Genomic DNA, 19851 nt, shown 5'->3' with positions numbered 1-19851 from the left:
ATTAAATAGTTATTTATTAATTTTTATTTTAATAAAGTGAAAAAATGGTTTTTTAACATATAAATTTTGTTTATATAAATTGTTAATTGCCTTTTTTATGTTAAATAATCCTCAACAGTATAATATATATATATATATATATATATATATATATTTTGTTAGATTTAAGAGAATTTAATGCCAAAATCATTATTAATATCGTCCTTTAATTTATTTAAATAAATATATATAATTCAATGCACGAATTTGAACTCCTTTGTGCATGGGTGAATTCTGTTACAGTTAAATAGAAACAATATTTATATTTAGTATTTAGTCCTTGCATTTCTCAAAAATTAAATGCTTGGATATAACGAATTTTTAAAACATTTTCTCCAATATAATCCTAATTGTATTGTAAAAACTTCCCAATTTGGAAGGTAATCTACACGGAATATTTTATTTCACATATTATATTAAAATATTATGAATTTAAAAAAAAAGGTAATATTGGAAGGATGATATATATATATATATATATATATATATATATATATATATATATATATATATATATATATATATATATATATATATATAATTTTGTGTTAATATTAACTTTTAATTTTGAGTATGTCAACAATTATGACCGAAAAAGTCTACACGATAAGTGGACAATATTTGTAACAATCCAAATTCACCGCTAGCAAATATTGTCTTCTAGGAGAGTTTGTTCTCCGACATCACAATCTCTTCTTTGGGTTTCCCTTGAGGGGAGTTTGTTCTCCGACATCACAATCCATCTCATTCAGGGCCACCGTCCTCCCTTCCTTCCTGACCACCCCCAAATCCACCCCCTTTGGGGCCTAGCGTCCTTACTGGCACACCGTCTCGTGTCTACCCCCTTCGAGAAACAATGAGAAGGCCACAATCCACCCCATTCATGGCTAGCGTCCTCGCTTCCTTCCTCCAATCGATGTGGGACCACCCCAAAATCCACCCCCTTTGGGGCCTAGCGTTCTTACTGACACACCGTCTCGTGTCTACCCCCTTTAAGGAACAACGAGAAGGATGGCACATCGTCCGGTGTTTGACTCTAATACCATTTGTAATGACCTAGATTCATCGCTAGCAGATATTGTTCTCTTTGGGCTTTCTCTCGAGGCTTTAAAACGCGTTTGTTAGGGGAAGGTTTCCACACCCTTATAAATGGTGATTTGTTCTCCTCCCCAACCAATGTGGGACATCACAATATCATACCATTGTGGAGAATCGAGTTCATTTAACATGGTATCAGAGTCATGCCCTAAACTTAGTCATGTCAATAGAATTCTCAAATGTCGAACAAACTTCAAACGAAAAGGAGTCAAGGCTCTTCAAGGGCATAGTAAAAAATGACTAAGACTCAAAAAAAAAAAAAAAAGAGTCGAGTCTTGATTAAGGGAAGACGTACTTTGTTCGAAGGGAGATGTTGGATGAAAGTCTCATATCGACTAATTTAGGGAATAATCATGAGTCTATAATCAAATAATACTATTTCCATTGATATAACGCATTTTCAGAAGTCTAAAGTAAAGTCATGAGAGTTTATACTCCAGATAAGTATACAATATCATACCATCATTACTTTTCATAATATAAATTTAAATGTAATTTATATATATTTATAAATGGAAGCGAAGATCAAAGAATATAATTGTAGCTCCCGGTTCTACCAACAGGGAGAAATCTGGTCCCGTTTAAAGTGGGTCCCACAAATTAAATGATAACGATTGAATTAGCAAAGTCAAAGTCAAACCAGATACTGACATATGCACTTATTAATATATATATTTTTAGTTTATTATTGCTTTTCTTCAACAATGGAATATGCAAACTATTAAAATCTATATACTTTGAAATCGCTGTAAAATTACAAAAGTGCCATGTAATATTAAATGTTTATTTTATGAGAAAAATTGGGGATAATATGCAAAAAAAATTCGATGGTACTAGAAATTTCGTTTCTTTTAGCGGGTAGAACATGACTGGCTAACATCAAGCAGCTATCAAATCCCGAGCTTTTGATAATGAAAAAACCACTTTTTCTTTTCATTGTTCCCCAGATCTTCGCTTTTTAATCTTCGAACGAGGAGGAAGAATCTGTGAAGATTCCATCCATGGCCTGGTTTAGGAATCTCAAGCAACTTTCATCCACTAAAGCATCACTCAGATTCAAAAATCCACACCCATTTTTTCCTTCCACGGCGCCGTTCGCTTTCCTCCTCTCTCATTTTAGCTCTCAGGCTAGCTCCGATGCGGTGGTGGCTCAGCCGCCGGGTCTCGGACCGACGGCAGAAGGCGAGAAGCCGAGGGTGGTGGTTTTGGGATCTGGTTGGGCAGGTTGCAGATTGATGAAGGGATTGGACACTAGCATATACGATGTCGTTTGCGTTTCGCCTCGCAACCATATGGTATTCACTCCTCTTCTAGCTTCCACCTGTGTTGGAACTCTGGAATTCAGATCCGTCGCCGAACCAATCGGCCGGATTCAGCCTGCCATTTCTCGCGAACCTGGTTCCTATTTCTTCCTTGCAAATTGTACTGGCGTTAACACCGATGAACATGTGGTATGCTTCGCAATTGTGTCACTGTTTCATTGAAGTTTACGATTGCGAACAGTTTGCTAAAATCTCTCTGGTTTTTTAAACTAGAATCGAATGAATCCTCGTTAGACCTAGAAGATGAGAACTAAAAATTTCAGAAAGAAAAATCTCTGATTCTAACTTCCTTCTGAGAAGGGGATTGTTTCACTTGTTGTTGAAGGTGCAATGTGAGACGGTCACTGATGGATTGAACACTTTGGAACCATGGAGGTTTAAATTATCGTATGACAAGTTGATCATAGCTTTGGGATCCCAGCCATTAACTTTTGGGATTCATGGTGTCAAAGAACACGCCATTTTTCTTCGTGAGGTCTATCATGCCCAGGAAATTCGTAGGAAGCTGCTTTTGAACTTGATGTTGTCTGATGTTCCTGGTATAGAATAGATGGTTTTATGAGACTTGCCAATAGTGTTTTTTTCTTTTGTTCAGTGGACATAATTTGAATAGTTTGTTCTTGGCAGGCATCTCAGAGGAAGAGAAGCGTCGGCTTCTACACTGTGTTGTTGTTGGCGGAGGTCCAACTGGAGTAGAATTCAGTGGGGAACTTAGTGATTTTATCATTAAGGATGTTACTCAAAGATATGCTCATGTGAAAGATTATATCCAAGTTACTTTGATCGAGGTTTGTAAAACGTCAAACTCAAGTATCGAATTCTTTATGCATAATACACCATGTGCATATTGATCTCAATTTCTCGAAGTTTCGGCCGAGTTGTTTCTCTATGCTAGGTTGTTGAGCTTCTAATATTTCTGGCATTGTGTGGGAAGTTTACTGGATAGGTTTTTAAGACTTCGAGGGGATTTACTTGCTTGTATTTGTATAATCGTTTAACAGGCAAATGAGATATTGTCTTCCTTCGATGATCGCCTTCGGCACTATGCTACTAAGCAATTGACAAAGGTAGGGGTAGGAAAATCGATGCATCAAAGTCATGCTATTTTATTCCTTAAGCCATAATCATAACAGGTTTCAATTTCACATTTCTTAGGATGCTTTGAATTTGAAATTCTTTCATTTCATTTGTTCGTATCCCACAGTCCGGAGTTCAACTCGTACGCGGCATTGTAAAAGATGTTAAACCTCAGTCCATCATTCTCAATGATGGCTCTGAGGTTCCTTATGGGCTGTTAGTTTGGTCTACTGGTGTTGGGCCCTCACCTTTTGTAAATTCCTTGGATGTTCCAAAGTCTCCTGGTGGCAGGTAAGTTAAACGTTTGTTTGCCTCTTATCCAAAATGTTTGTTTGCCTCTTAGATTTCAGAACTTTCAAGCAATTGTTTTGAAAATGTCATGCTGCTTTTTCTGTAACCCTCCTTCTAAGATAGGCAAATTGTTCTGAGACCAGTTGGGGATCCATTCATATTTAGGGAAATTCTCCGTCTCCGTCTCCATCTCCGTCTCCTCGGGCTTACTGACCTCGCTATCTATCACCAAAAAAGTTTAATTTCAGCTTCATATGTTATGGACAATATAGTTATATCTTTACCCTCACATATGATCTGCTTTGGCCCAACGTTCGTGTCATCTTTATTTAAGTCCTAGAATCGTTGTACTTCTGATTAAGGTTTCCTATTTATGCTTACTTTTCGATTATCAATCCAAATATTGCTTAGAGAGATGATACTTTTCTGGTTATATATTGGTAGGATTGGTATAGATGAGTGGTTACGTGTTCCTTCTGTGGAAGATGTGTTCGCAATAGGCGATTGCAGTGGTTTCCTAGAGAGTACAGGGAAACAAGTTCTTCCAGCTTTGGCCCAGGTAAGTTATGATGCTCCTAAAAATTCTGGGTTTTCTGAATGAGCTATGAAATGTCAAGTTCTTACTGCATTTCTGCATCCTGAAGGTAGCAGAGCGGCAAGGCAAATATTTAGCAGCCTTGATGAATAAAATTGGTAAAGAAGGTGGCGCACGAGCAAGTAGCGGAAAAGACTTGGAACTTGGCGCGCCTTTTGTCTACAAGCACCTCGGAAGCATGGCAACTATTGGAAGATACAAGGCTCTTGTCGACCTTAGGCAGAGTAAAGTAAGGGCTACCTTTCTTTCTCACATACAATGTAGTTAGGTGGCTTACTTGCGAATGTTTTCTACAGGAAGCAAAGGGGTTATCCATGGCGGGGTTCATCAGTTGGTTCGTTTGGCGTTCGGCTTATCTAACGCGTGTCATAAGCTGGAGGAACAGATTGTATGTGGCAGTGAACTGGGCAACAACTTTCATCTTTGGTCGTGATATAAGCAGAATATAGAATTGGAGGTAAGAACTCAACATCCCCTTTCCACGTACTAAATATCATGTGCCGTACTTTCATTGCCACAGATTGTATGTAAATCTGAATGATGGCTGTTCGAATGCTATTTCTCATCAGAAGCACACTGTATAGTTTGTTAAATCCAAAGCATTAGTGCATGTTGTTAGAAATCCAAATGAAGCCAATCATTGGAAATTTAAGTTTGTACTGCAACTTTATCCGTGCTTTTGAATATTAAGTTTAGAGGATGATGTGAAAGAGGAATTGTGAGATCTCGAATCGGTTGAAGAGGGAACGAAACATTCTTTATAAGGGTGTAGAAACTTCTCCCTAGTAGATGCGTTTTAAAAATTGTGAAGCTGACAACGATACGTAACGGGCTAAAGTGGACAATATTTGTTAGCGGTGGATTTGGGTTGTTACAAATGTTATCAGAGTCAGACATTGAGTGGTGTGTTAGTGAGGACGCTGAGCTCCCAAGGGAGGAGGATTGTGAGATCTCACGTCGGTTGGAGAGGAGAATAAAACATTCTTTATAAGAGTGTGAAACTTCTCCCCAGTAGATTCGTTTTAGTTTAGAAGGGAAAGCCCAAAAAAGACTAAATTTATTTATGGTGAGCTTGGGCGATTTTTAGAAAATTCTTTAACACCACCAAGTTCATCGATATGGAATTGTATTGTATTGTGTCTTATTTAAACTTGTTTTGGTTCGCAAAATTGGCTTTGTTTGAGTAATGATAAGCGAGATCTTCGAGAGGTCTAAATTTCAAAAAGAAAATCGTTATGAAATTTAGATTATGAAGTATAAAGGGGTATACCTATGCTCATCTTATAGCAACCTACTTTCTTTATCCAGTGCTCTTCCCACTACCAACACCACAAAAGAACTAAAGCAGTTAGAAAGATGGCCTTTTTGGTAGTGCTCCATAATCCCTCTCCCACTTTGAATTTTAGCTTTCAACTTTTGGATGCTGAAGCTAATTGGTGAATCCTCATAGCTTTTTTGCCATTGCACTTCAGAAAGGCAACCGGTTAAATTTAGGACGGAGGTCGGGATTTTGATTCTATTAAGACTTGGAATAGGACAACGTTAACTCGTTTCAGGTCACCTTTTCTGCCCACCAAAATTCTAACGTACTTCTAGTTAAAAAGTAGTTAAGAAACGTTTATGAAATGTCAAATATAATATTCTAATTTTTGAAATAACGAGAAGAATTAGTTATGCAATGAGCAGAAACATTCCTTTCTGCTCGGGTTTGATTAATCCTTTTCGGTACAATATTCTTTTAGCTTGGGGAAAATCTCCCTTACCTAAAATGACGAATATCAATGAGCATTTAAAAAATATTATAAGATCAGTAATCCATTAAATGGAAGCACAAAAAAAAAAAAAAAAAAAAAAAAAAAGGGCCAAACTCCAAAGCTCAAGCAACTAGCTGCTCTTGTTCCATGTACATTTGCTTCAAATCGCTATTGTCAAGATGCCAAAGCTGCTGTTTCTGCTGCTCCATGCTCAACTGCACCGAGTTCTCGCTCGAAGTATCCTTCACCAAGGACTGAACCCAGGACACGTCTGGTTCGGGAGCGGTAGCGTGCATTGTGGGCGTTGCCAGAGAACTGCCTTGAAACCCATATGATGCAGATTTCCTTAGCTTGATGAGTTCTTCTCCATGAATTCCCCAGTCTAGCTTTCCATTGGGCGAACCCCAATCCGATAGGTTCGAAGGCATGGCATTCTGTTCGATGAAGCTCTGGCTACGGTTGGTGAAAAGCGCACCCCTGGGACTTAGAACGTTAGCTGCAGCAGACACGGATGGTTGAGACGACCTTGCAGGTGGGGAGCCAATGCTGTTAGCATAGCTCGAGAGGAAAGACTGATTCAGGCTTTGGCGCATCTGAATCCCGGAAGGTGATTGTACTTGAGTTCCCATAGAATCCAGTGAAAGTCCTTGTAATTGAGGCAACATTGCGGGATCTACCGACCCGAAAAACTCCTCGAGGTTCGTAGGCTTCATGCCTCCAAGTCCATTCAACTCCCCATTTCTACTCCTTGGGGATGGAAAAGGTGCAGTGGTTGACAAGCCATTGTTCCATCTGGAAGGGGAAGGTAGACACGATATCTCATCGATCAACTGCTTTTGTCGATGACGCTGACTTTCGAGACAAAGTAACTCGACGTCTAAATCCACGTCTCTTGCGTTCAAATATGCCTTCAACCTGCTACCTGGAAGCTGCAAGGTCGGAGGTTGAGTCTGCCACATGGTTCCACCCATTGGAGAAGAAACTCCAGTAGGAGGAGTTAAAGGAGGAGTCGATGAAGAAGGCATCAAAGCTGAAGGAGAACCGAGGGTAAGTGAGCGGATCGCCGCCATGTCTAATGAAGAACCACAGATTGATCTCGGTGACGGTACAGCAGAACCCGTTGAAGCATACAAGGGGCGGAGCTCTTCCGGTTTGTGAGCAAAGAAACAAACTTTTCGGGTGCATCCAGTTTCGTCCTTGCAAAGACGGGTACGGTATTGAGCAGGATGAAGCCAACATTCAAAAATTCCATGAGCATATTCACACGCATCGCCCTGTCTACATGTTCCCTTTCTGAATTCCGGGCACAGGACGCAGCTGTAATGGTATTTCCTTAGATCCCGCCTCCTCGCGTTCTCCCCGGGGTGAACAAACGGACACTCCGTCCAATCATGAGAGTAAGCTCTCGTACACGGTTTGATCTTAAAAGTATACATCCTAAACTCATCTGTGCTATACATTTCATTCTTGATATCAGGAAGTGAGAGATCAACTCGATACTCTTTCTTCTCCATCCCATCTCTTGCAGCCCAAGAGCTCGAAGCCTCCACCGGCTCCAGCGTTTCCATCTCATAAAATATCGCCTCCGACGACCCAAGGCCATCTTCTTCCCAACCATTGAGCAATTGTTGTAATACCTTTCTCCTTGAATACGAAGCTAAACTAAAATCACGACCAATCAAGTCACCAGGCTGATTACCATTCGCATCGACAGCACTCGCATCAGCCGACGCATCAAGCAAGAGTTCAACAACCTGATCCGAAACAGCAGAACCACCAGCAACAGCACAATGTAGCGCCGTCGGGCCATCAGAGCCACAAGCCCGATTAACATCGACACAACCACGGTGAACGATATACGACAGAACATTCAAGCTCCCAAACATGGCTGCAACCATTAGAGGAGTCCTTTCTTCATATCTCATCTTCTTTGAACCAATACTTCTCCCATACCACAAGCTTGCCTCATCAATATCATAACCATGTTCCTCAACAGCACTCCTAAACCCAATAAGGTCATCTGTAGCTGAAAATTCCAGCAAAACAGATAAACAAACCCCCAAATTCCCTTGCTTAAATCCACCGTTCATCACGAAATTAGGGCTTACAGATTTGCTATTGCAGCACATCAAATCTATCCGTTCTAAGACCTCCAAATCTCTACACATATATAATCATCAGGAACACATTCAGAAATTACATTCTATAAGCTAAACTGAACAAGAAATCAACCACAAAAACCAAACACCAAAGACGAAGGTATATTAGTTTAGATTGGTGAAAAACCATCCAAAATCAAGTAGAAATGGAGAGAGAACAAAAAAACACGACACCCAACAAGCAAAACGACATAATAAAAACAACCCCTGTTTTTTTGTTTACCGGTATAACGGCAAGAAAGAAGAATGAAAGAACAGGAACGGATAGTTACCAGAAACTAAAAAACTGTTCCCAATACCAAAATACAGAGAATTCGATGAATTATCTGCTAACCACAAACGATTTAACTAAAATCTCAAAACTCCATTTCAAAATCATGCTCAAACAACACATAATCTTGTCGAAACTTACCTCGTACGAAGGAAAAAGATCCGACAGCGGCAAAAGGGAGATCAAAAGAGAAGCTCCGACGGAGCTGGACCTGGTTTCTGAACTGAACTTCGAGCTGATTAGAAAGAAAATAGGAGTTTTATTGGGTTCAAGTAAAAAAAGACCAAACTAATTTTCTGCATAAGCCAAAGCTCTTCGGTCTCCGCCACACCGTCCTCTTCAAACTCTTTTCTTTCTTTTTAATTTTTAATTTTTTTTTTAATTATTATTTTTTTTTCTTGTCTTCTTCGTCTTTGATTTGCTTCTGTGAAATGAAACTCAAATTCAATCCCAAATGAAATGCAACTCAAATGCGGAAATTCAAAAAATTATACGAAATAATAATACCATTGTGGGCCCCACGTAAGGTGACTGAATGTATGCCACGTGTTAGTGTAACACTGGGAGAAATAGTGCACCAAAATGACCGTATTGATGTTCCGGATCATCACGCCTTGCGCGTTTTTTCGTCTCGGCGAATGACGTGGTAAATTCATTTTTTACCCTTTTAACTAACCATTTCTCAATTAAAAATTTTAATCTCAATTTTTTACGTTGTAAAATTTATAACCAATAAATCAATTAATTTTTTTCTTTTTGATTGAAATTCATCAATTTTATTAAATAAACAAGTATTAATCATTCGGCGCATAACTAAGGTGGTCGTTAGACTTTTGGACTTTGATTTGACTTTTATAGGTAGAGTTCAGGTCACTTTGACCTCAGTCGAAGGGTCGGTTGGGGCCTTTTGCCTTTCTCGCGACTCTCCCATGACCTAATTCACCCCTTAAGTCGATGACGGACCACGAGCTTGATTGAGTCTCAACGTATTTGTAACCTTCTTATACCTATTCTAATAGGTTCAAATTCACCCAACTATTTTCTATAGTTGAAATAATAAATAAATATATATATTATTTATTTGTAATTCATTTTTCATGTTCCCGTCAGTTATTGGGCCATAGGCCCAAAACATTTGGGCTTTTACTAAAGGTTCATATCCACGAATTCAGCCCAGTCCGCGAACCACCTTCATTCACCTTCATTGCCGCCTTGTTTGGCCTTTCACTAACCGGCGGCAGCTGAAACAGCAACCCTACGGGATTCAATTCGAACTTCGGTTTCATTTCAAGCTTTCGCATCCAGTGGTCTTCCCCTTCTTAGGCTCTGCTAATTTTTGTTCTGTGCGAAATGAGTACCGTTCAGGTTGCTTTGCGAACCCTTGGTGGAGGCTTATCGCGGAGATTTAAGCAACCTTCGGTGCTCAGAAACCTCTCCACAAACGCCGCTCGTGGTAATTTCTACTTGTTTTGGTTTTGAATCCATGAATTTATTATTTTTACTGTGATTTCTGAAGTTCGTTTTGGCTTGGGCGGAAATTTGTCAGGTTTATTCTAAGTAAATGTTTCTCAAATGTGTCTCTGTTTAGACATCGGTTTTACGAGGTTTTTCTTGTAAAATCTCAAGTTTGGTTGTGTAATTGGTAATGTGATTCAAGGCATGGTTTTACAATTTTCATGTTTAAAACTTTTATGCAGACAGTGGCTTTGATGATAAGGGAAAACCTGATTCGTTTGAGTCTGCTGATGACTTTGAACGTCGGATATTCGGGGGTGTTTCTGCGGGCGATTCCGGAAATGATGCTTTCTTTGAGAAGCTTGATAGACTTGGCAAACCTCGTGAAAGAATAGGTTCGCGACTGAGTGGAGGAAACAATTTTCAGGCGCTGTATGGGCTTGATGATAATCTTAACACGCTATCAGATGGGATGGATGGCAAGTTGAAGAAAGCTTCCACTTATTTTGAGTTTGATACCGAGGAAATTGCAAAAGATGATTATACATTCAGAGCAGATATGTCTTTTAAGCCTGGATCAACATACGAAATCAAGGCATGTAGCTGAGCAACTAATTGTTTTTTATACTTGTTATGAACAAATCCTTGTCATTTTTCGTGTCAACTTCTAACTATGATTACATTATGCCTAATCCGAGCATAGTTAGACACTTATTGCCATATATGTATATATATAATTACACCATATCTAAATTTTACTTTTCTAGAACCAATCCATGTCTCCTTCAAGAAGCATATTAGGTGAGTATTATGCCCAACTATGTTCGGACGGTTAGTATTCGGATTAGATGATCCGTGATGGAAATGAACTTAACTATATTATCATGACCTCCCTGCACCTTCTGTAGATAATGTTGTAAGCTTACTGTTACCATTATTCTGAGTACTTTCGAATTTATACAGGATCTGGATCTAACAAAGCCAGGCGTACGCAAACCTCCAAAAAGGGTTGAGTTTCAGGTGACAACTGAGGAGGTCTTAAGAAAAGCTGATTTCAGGGTGAGCTTTCCTGAATTTCATTGACCTTGCCATTTTACTGATCCGCTTCTCATTTCATTATGGATAGCTAGGACTAGGAATAAAACGTGGTTGGAATTGGTGGTATGGTAACAGACCTTTTGATTCGTTGCAATCATCTCTCACTTAATCGAACATGGAATATCTTATGGTATGAATTGCTCATCTTTTAAGGATCATAGCTTATGAACTGACAAAAAATGGGTCATAGTCTTAAAAGAAATCCTTGAATTTGAATCTAGTCAATGTGAGTAGTTTAGAAATTTCGAAGTACAAGAAACAATAAGTTGGAACAGGGTTATTTACCGCTGATTTTCTGTACAGTTCTATTTAAGAAATCTGGCATGGATTATTTGTAACACCCCTAGCCTACCCCAACTCCAGGTAGATATTGTCTTTTTTGGGCTTTCCCTTCCGAGTTTCCCCTCAAAGTTTTAAAACGTGCCCATTAAGGAGAGGTTTCCACGCTCTTATGAAGAATACTTTGTTACCCTCTCCAACCAATGTGGGATATCACGATCCATCTCCTTGAGGCCCAGCGTCTTCGCTGGCACATCGCCCTGTATCTGGCTCTGATACCATTTGTAAGCCCAAGCCCACTGCTAGCATATATTGTCCACTTTGGCCCGTTACATATCGCTGTCAGCCTCACGGTTTTAAAACATGTCTGTTAGGGAGAGGTTTTTACACCCTTCTAAGGAATGCTTCGTTCTCTTCTCTAACCAAGGTGGGATCATCTTTATTTTATCAAAACTCTCCCATCCCAGAACAAGAGGAGCCCTTCCCATTAGAAATTTGGTCTGTCATCATTGACATGGTGTGGTCATCAGTAGCATGGACTATCAATTTTTTGTTTTGTTTTGTTTTTTTTTTTTTTTTACATAAATTGCAGTTATACACGAGCTCCTGATATGGGCAGTGCGTATAAACGGTTGTATTTTCATTGTCAATCAAGGAAGAAAGATCATGCAATGACCTCTAAGTTTCTAACAGTTGCTCGTTTGCAACATTAAAGAGGTCATGAAACCATCACTATCAATTTCATTGCTACCAAAAAATATTCTTGTGGCCACTGAAATTTAGTCTTTTGCCCACGTCTCTCTTAAGGAAGTTTATTTATGTCACTTACCCCTGCTGTATGCATATCTAACAATGAGCCAATAGTTGTTTGCAGAATGTTAGGTTTCTGGCAAACTTTATTACGGACGCTGGGATCATTATCAAGAGGAGCAAGGTAAACTTTTTGAACAATAATCATATTTTGCACAAGTTGAGTCGTCATCCTTAATCTTATTTTATCACTTCAACAATTTGCAGACCCGTATTAGTGCCAAGGCACAGAGGAAAGTTGCGCGCGAGATCAAAACTGCACGGGCATTTGGCTTAATGCCCTTCACGACAATGGGAACCAAATCATTTGTTTTTGGAAAAACCATGGAGGATCTTGATAAGGACTATGAGTATGAAGTTTTCGACAACAATGATGGAGGACACCCGCTCGGATCCTAGAGACCATGCTTTTAGATGGTTTGTGAATTATTTCCCTCACCCTTGTCTTTGATCCAACCATTATCTCAATCAAACATTACATGGCTGAACTTGTTCTGATTGCTGATTATCATCCTGCCTCAAGTCCCCAGAGTCCATCTTGCAAATTTGTTCATGCAGGAAGATATTTCAAAAACTTCATAGTCATAGCCTTCTCATCGAGATATTCTTTAATTTTGTTTTATATATTGATATTCTGGTTACTATAATTTGCGTATTTGTTTTTCATCTACCGTATATTATGTAACGATGAGGTAACTCATCAGCCATAAATTGGAACAGTTTGTTAGTTTTCCTCCATTGACATGTTAGGCAGAATTAAATGATGGCTGCTTTTGTTTCGAATCAATGGCATATTAACAGAACACTGGAGCGAAAATTTTCATAACTATTAGTTTGCATTTGATCTCGGATATGATGTTGAACCAACCCGTGTTTTTTCTTGGTTCCTTGTTTGAATCAATCAGTAGATGAAATTCAGAGTCGTTGCTAGGGCTAGTGATGAAATTCGGGTCGTTGCTAGAACTTGTGAAAATGAAAGTCGTTGCTACCTTGCCAATGGCTGGTAGCTTCAAAAGGCAAGTTTAATTCTAAGCATATCTGCATCCACTGACTTTGTCATCGTGACAAAGCTAAGCAGCCAAAGGGCATGGACATCTCGGTTTTAGTCCGTGCACAAATATCGCAAACATTTAAAAGCAAATAAAGAGGAGCAAAAATGATTTAGCTACAGAGTACTACACAATAGATCATATATCATATTTGGGTTGAGAGCACACGTTTTAACCAGTTGAAGTTAAACTATGCTCCAAAAACTAAGAACAACCCAGATCTAAATAACGATCGATCAAGGACTCGCCTGGAACTAAGAACAACCCAGATCTAAATACCGATCGATCAAGGACTCGCCTGGAACTAAGAACAACCCAGATCTAAATAACGATCAAGGACACGCCTAAGAAGAGCCACTTTTAATCCTGATGAAATAAATACATGACAAGAACAAGGTGATGACTAGCCAAAACAGAACGATTTTCAATCTAGGAACAGCCATGAAAGCTTTCCCCTGATGAATAAAGATGAAAATTTCTCAGGCATCAAAGATAAATTACACTCATAATTTACAAAATCTGTGGTTTTTATCTTTCTGATCGGTTAATGATTTCATAGATAATCAAGGTTCAACCAAACCATTCGTTCTAGTAACAAAAATTCAATCCTAGAACATGAAACACAAGTAATTATCGGATACATCAGTTGCCAAAAGAACCCATATAGGAATATAATTATTAGACAAAACCCAGATTACGAATATATTTATTGGTTTCAACTCAACAAACGAAAGAGAAAAACAAGTTTAGTCAAATAGATGATATGGAGCTAAAAGGATTACTAAACCTTCAAGATTTCAACAGAATTCTTGAAGATCATCACCTTGTCGGTAGGTAGATTAGTAGCGAAACCCAACTTCAAGCCTTTTATCTGATTCACAAACCAAAAATGATAAACTGAAATTACTCCGATCGATTTGCATACCTCTCCACATTCACATTGTCGTTATTGAGGTTAATTCCAGCCATGGCCTCACCCAATCCAGAGCTCACCTCTGCTAACACATCAGGATCGCTGTAATGCGTAGCGGCTTGCACGATTGCCCTAGCTCGCCTCGCCGGATCGCTGCTCTTGAACACGCCCGAGCCGACGAATACTCCGTCGCATCCCAACTGCATCATCATCGCGGCATCGGCCGGAGTTGCGATTCCTCCAGCCGCGAAATGCACCACCGGTAGCCGTCCGAGCTGCTTGGTCTGCATCACCAAGTCATACGGTGCCCCAATCTCTTTTGCGTAACAGAAAACTTCATCATCGTCCATATTCCTCAGCATCCTAATGTCGCCCATCACAGACCTCACATGCCGAACGGCCTCCACAACGTTTCCAGTTCCGGCTTCGCCTTTGGTCCGAATCATCGCAGCACCTTCGCGAATTCGGCGTAATGCTTCCCCTAAATTTCGACATCCGCACACGAACGGGATCCGAAAATTGTGTTTGTTGATATGGTTCTTATCATCAGCCGGAGTCAAAACCTCGCTCTCATCGATGTAATCGACACCAATAGCCTCAAGGATTTGAGCCTCGACGAAATGACCAATTCGAGCCTTAGCCATGACCGGGATGGTGACAGCCTGCTTGATTTCCTTGATCAGTTGAGGATCGCTCATGCGAGCGACTCCACCTTGAGCCCTAATATCGGCCGGAACTCTCTCGAGGGCCATAACGGCGCAGGCGCCGGCCTCCTCCGCGATTCGGGCCTGCTCGGCATTAACAACGTCCATAATTACGCCGCCGCGAAGCATTTGGGCCAAACCGGCTTTGACGGAGAAGGGAGATTTCTTGGTAGTCTCACAAATGACGCCATTGCCGTAAACGGTGACTACGCCAGTGTCCGCCATTAGAGGAAGAAGAAGGAGAAAGAGAGGAGAGGGAAATTGAAAATTGGTTTAGAAAGGGTTATGTGTCAAAGGGCGAGGACAGGGGTGGCGATTAATAGAATGCAACTACTGTCTTATTTTCTATTAAATTAAAGGTTAATTCTTTTTTTCTTTTTCTTTTTCTTTTTTAATTAAAAAAATACAACTTTTAAAATATTAATTTAGAGTTATAATGTGTGAACCATATTTTTCTAACCTTTTCCGAAACCTTCAACCGTCTTTTTAGGGTTAAAGTTCGAGTGCATCGTATTGGTATAGATAATAATTTTTAATCTTATACTCAAGATCGCTACTATTCAGATGTAGTCTCGGTTCATTCATGTACTCATCATTTGATGGGTTAAGTTTATTTTTTGGAATAATTTAACACAAACCTAGTTTAGATTTTTTTTTTTTTTTTTTTTTTTTTTTTTTTTTTTTTTTTTTTTTTTTTTTTTTTTTTTTTTTTTTTTTTGCAAGATCACACGTTGGTGGGAGAGGACCAATAATTTCGTATTGGAGTGGAAACCTCTTCTTAGTAGAGGTAGAGGTTCATAATGGTACATAACAGGTCAAAACGGACAATATCTATTAGCGGTCAAATTTAGGGATATTACAAATGGTATCATAGCCACTCACTGGCCAGTAGGAGACGAATTGTGAGATCCCACATTAGTTGGTTGGATAGTTTGTGCAAATCGAGTATGAAAACCTCTCTATAATAGACGTATTTTAAAACTATGAAAGTGACAATGATACGTAATAAGTAAAAATAGACAATATTTACTAACGGTAGACTAATACTAGCACATTTTTTATATAATGTTCTCAACCAAATTGCAAATTTTGTTTATACCAATAGGATATAATTTTATGGTACTTTTAACTAAAATGAGTTTGTTTTAGATCAATATCGACTATAAATAAAAGGTCGGAGATTTAAACCTTCGGTCAAAATAATTAGAGTAAATTTTGGCAAAATTACTCCCAATGGGGTAAAAAGAGAGATTCCATGAATTATTTAAAAAGCCTGAAAAAGGGAAAAGGAAATAAAATACGAAATATTATAATTAATAAAATAATATGTGACACAATAAATTCACTACAAAATAGAATTTCAATTTGATTTTTTAAAGCTGTAATATTCCACTCTATTGCTTTCAAAGGATTGCTTGATTAAGCTTGTGGAATTTATAAAAGAAAAAAAAAGAGAAAAATTAATTTATACCACTAATTAAAATTACAAACTAATATTTAAAATAAAATAAAACAAAATAAATATTTTCCTAGAATAATAAAAAAAGTAATAATTAATATTGATTTTTTTTATCTAAAAAAAGAAACTATTAGAAAAATTACTTCCTTCCCTATAGTAACGAACTGGAGTTGTTCAACCAATGGGAGCAGAAAGGAAGACACGTGGTAGAAGTGGATTGGATGAAGCTAGCAACTACACGTTTTTCGCGAGCAGAGAATTTGGGTATAAAAGGCCTTGGCATGCCATTTCTCTCTCGATTCTCTTTCCGATTGATTTCCCTTTCGCGGACTACTGTGTTAAGGTTTTATTTTCTTCGAGTGAGACTTTCCCGGCGAGATGGTGAAAACGGCGCCATTGATATTATGTACCTTCCTCCTATTAGGAACCCTAACTCTCATCCAGGTAATTATTCTCGATCTCTCTCAATTTCTCTTTGTAATTGGATCGCTTTTTAGCGACAGATTTTTCTGCGCTTTAAAGAAGTGCTAATTTCTCTGCGGTCTGTCGCGCGTTTTAGATCTGTAATCAATTCCGGTTTCGTATAGTGGTTCGAGAATGAGGTTTTAGTTCGTTACGTATTGTTTTAGTCATTTGGATCAGAATGGGAATAAAGTTTATAAAGTGAAAGCAGAAAATTAATTTATGAAATTTATGCTTCCAGGCAAAGAAGTCCAAGGGGAATCTGAAAGAAGTGACTAACAAAGTTTACTTCGATATTGAAATCAACGGGAAGGCTGCTGGTATGGTTGATATTTTTTTCTTTCTTTTTTTTGGTCTAAATTGATAGTGTGAATTAGAATTGGAATGGAGTGCAGCGGCACGTTTGATTTCCATTTCTTTGCTAGAACGACTTCGCATTTTCTTAGTTTAACATTGATAAACCTAAATTAACTTAACTAATTTTGTATCGCATGCTCGATTTCCGTTCTCTTGCTTTATACATTAAGATTTCTTAGTTAAATATTAGTTTAACTACATTCATATTGTTTATTCTGTGGTAGCACAATGTAAAGCCATACCTGATTTACATTCTTGATGCAGTAATGAAATCGTGTTTAGCGTGATATAATGTTTAGACATATTTTCCATATTAGTAAATTGTATAATGCTCAATAGTTTGTCGCGATTGGCTGGACTTGAGACATCAGTCATATTATTTGAATGATATTTGCGCCTAGTGATACAATGAAGGATGTAAAGGAAAGCTTAACGCCCATTTCTGCTAAGGCAATTATAATCGGAGACATCACTCTATAGAGTCTTAACGGAATATATTTTGTTGCGGTTCTTTAACTGGAGCATTCTCATTTGGATGATAACTCTCTTGCAGGTCGAATCGAGATGGGGCTTTTTGGGAAGGCTGTTCCTAAAACCGCTGGTACGTTAATTATTTGTGGTTAGGACTATCAGTGCTGGATTATGTACACCAAATAAATTCCTGACTATTTTTTGTGTGATTTTGCAGAAAATTTCCGAGCTCTATGCACGGGTAAGAAGATAACTCTGATTTAAATTATATTCTCAAGTAGAGTTTGAGGATTTGCTCTATATAAGTCAGAGTATAGAGATCTTCTTAACAATTATATTAAATCGAGTTACCGATGCCATAATAACGTGTGGTACAAAATATGCCCTCTTCTAAGGCTCTACTTCACCTCCTTCGTAATCCCGTCAAATAAAATTGATGCCCTACTGTAAGGCTCTAACTTCATTTCCCTCGTAGTCCCCTCATAGATTTTATGGAAAAAGCTGTTACTGTTTTAATAGATGGATTTTATTACAGCATGCAATGGTTGCTCGGACATTTTCCTAATCTTTGGGTCTCTGATTCAGCAACTCTTTATGATTTCGATTTTCAGGTGAGAAGGGTGTTGGGCACAGCGGAAAGCCTCTACACTTCAAGGGCACTGCGTTCCACAGGATTATTCCCAGCTTCATGATTCAAGGAGGAGATTTTACCCACGGCGATGGAAGAGGTGGAGAATCCATCTATGGAGAGAGGTTCGCTGATGAGAATTTCAAGCTGAAGCATACTGGCCCAGGTAAAAGATCAACCATACCCTTCCGTGTAAAGGCATTCAAATGGTCTCCATAAACATTGTAGGAAATTGAAGGCTCAATGTATAACATATGCAGGCCTTCTGTCTATGGCAAACGCTGGTCCAGATTCAAATGGTTCACAATTTTTCATCACTACAGTGACAACTAGCTGGTAAATATCTGTCTGGCATAAGTTATTTTCTTGTTAGATCACTAAAAGATAAGGCAATGGATGAGTAAGAATTTGATACACAGGTTGGATGGTAGACACGTTGTATTTGGAAAGGTGTTATCTGGAATGGACGTGGTCTATAAAGTCGAGGCTGAGGGAAGTCAGAACGGAACACCTAAGAGCAAAGTTGTGATCGCTGACAGCGGTGAACTCCCTCTATGACGACAACGGACAGGTGGCTCCTTATTTTTCTATCCAAGCATTACATAGTTTGCTTTTCTTTTCTTTTCTTTTTTATATGCTGTTTACGATAGATTTGGTGCACAATGGATTCTCTCTTAATTTATAGTAATGTTTTACGTTCGGTGTTTACTGTCTTTTATTCTCGTAAATTCCCATTGTTTGGCAAGTAGGTAATCTCGTCATCCTCCACTCAATGAAATTGGACGGCTAACATTATCCTTTATTTTAACCTTAACCTTTTAATGATGGACACTATCAAACTTCATAAAGATTCTTATTCGCCATGAACAACAGTCTTAAAAGCCTAGGATAAACAGAATAACTGAGAATCGCCGCCGCCTTCGTTTCGGTTCTGCCTGCGTTCTCAATAACTCGTTGTCAGTCCTCTAGCTCTGTCATCTTCTTTACAGAAGTAGATTTTCATTCACCTGCTGGATTAACCAACTGGATGGAAGCTTTTGCTAAGAATATTCCAGACCTTCATATTGCATTTCTCGACCTTCAATCGTCACCCGTTCATCTTACCTTCCTTATCTGACTTTGGCCATTTGTTCTTCATTGAACCGAAGCTCCTCAAGATGCTTCTGTTTCTGTCTACTGATTCATTCGTTCCTCCAACTTGCTCCTCCCGGGCTGAGTTTCAGTTTCTCCCAGCGCTTCTCGGCTATATTTTCCGTAGCTGTGATACAAAGTAAAATTAGAGCGGTTTTCCAGATTCCGTAGCTGGTGACTTTGTATGTGACGGAACAATTAGAGTCGTCGAGATGGATTTCATTAGCAGGGGTCGATTGGATTTAAGGGCTTCATGACCGTTGGATCAACCACAGGAGTGTGTACATATGCGGTTGAGATTTTTACAAAAGTGATCTGTTTCTCAATTTTAATGTGTGCATACAAGTTACTGGTCAACAAAAGGAGTAGAGTAGAAGGGTTAAGGAAGGTTGACATATTTATACGGATGAGTAATGAAGGTTTATATTA

At 38.7% G+C, this 19851-nt stretch overlaps 5 protein-coding genes across 5 annotated transcripts; 3 read left to right on the top strand and 2 right to left on the bottom strand.

Annotated features, from left to right (window-relative positions):
• Positions 1–1977: 1977 nt before the first annotated feature.
• LOC111484468 (internal alternative NAD(P)H-ubiquinone oxidoreductase A1, mitochondrial-like) lies at positions 1978–5074 on the top strand. The gene is made up of 8 exons (XM_023131084.1): positions 1978–2588; positions 2785–2998; positions 3087–3247; positions 3461–3526; positions 3664–3827; positions 4272–4386; positions 4472–4651; positions 4719–5074. Exons 1-8 carry the CDS (start codon positions 2139–2141, stop codon positions 4869–4871), a joined length of 1503 nt encoding a protein of 500 aa, XP_022986852.1. The 5' UTR covers positions 1978–2138; the 3' UTR covers positions 4872–5074.
• A 952-nt stretch (positions 5075–6026) lies between these two features.
• On the bottom strand, positions 6027–8869 carry LOC111484438 (zinc finger CCCH domain-containing protein 66-like). The gene is made up of 2 exons (XM_023131024.1): positions 8748–8869; positions 6027–8336 (listed from the first exon to the last, which is right to left on the bottom strand). Exon 2 carries the CDS (start codon positions 8303–8305, stop codon positions 6299–6301), a length of 2007 nt encoding a protein of 668 aa, XP_022986792.1. The 5' UTR covers positions 8306–8336; positions 8748–8869; the 3' UTR covers positions 6027–6298.
• A 944-nt stretch (positions 8870–9813) lies between these two features.
• On the top strand, positions 9814–13051 carry LOC111484513. Its single transcript, XM_023131151.1, has 5 exons — positions 9814–10059; positions 10304–10656; positions 11025–11120; positions 12313–12372; positions 12456–13051. The coding sequence occupies exons 1-5, from the start codon at positions 9957–9959 to the stop codon at positions 12645–12647; spliced, it is 804 nt and encodes a 267-aa protein (XP_022986919.1). The 5' UTR covers positions 9814–9956; the 3' UTR covers positions 12648–13051.
• An 862-nt stretch (positions 13052–13913) lies between these two features.
• On the bottom strand, positions 13914–15216 carry LOC111484507 (probable pyridoxal 5'-phosphate synthase subunit PDX1). Its single transcript, XM_023131141.1, has one exon. The coding sequence runs from the start codon at positions 15137–15139 to the stop codon at positions 14201–14203; it is 939 nt and encodes a 312-aa protein (XP_022986909.1). The 5' UTR covers positions 15140–15216; the 3' UTR covers positions 13914–14200.
• Positions 15217–16653: 1437 nt separating this feature from the next.
• LOC111484530 (peptidyl-prolyl cis-trans isomerase CYP20-1) lies at positions 16654–19007 on the top strand. Its single transcript, XM_023131173.1, has 7 exons — positions 16654–16817; positions 17077–17155; positions 17746–17793; positions 17881–17904; positions 18275–18457; positions 18552–18627; positions 18711–19007. The coding sequence occupies exons 1-7, from the start codon at positions 16752–16754 to the stop codon at positions 18847–18849; spliced, it is 615 nt and encodes a 204-aa protein (XP_022986941.1). The 5' UTR covers positions 16654–16751; the 3' UTR covers positions 18850–19007.
• The last annotated feature ends 844 nt before the right edge of the window (positions 19008–19851 follow it).

Source organism: Cucurbita maxima, unplaced genomic scaffold, assembly GCF_002738345.1.
Source record: "Cucurbita maxima cultivar Rimu unplaced genomic scaffold, Cmax_1.0 Cma_Scf00009, whole genome shotgun sequence".
NCBI lineage: Eukaryota > Viridiplantae > Streptophyta > Magnoliopsida > Cucurbitales > Cucurbitaceae > Cucurbita > Cucurbita maxima.
The sequence above is the reverse complement of the archived record's forward strand: the minus strand, read 5'-3'. Positions and strand labels throughout refer to the sequence as shown.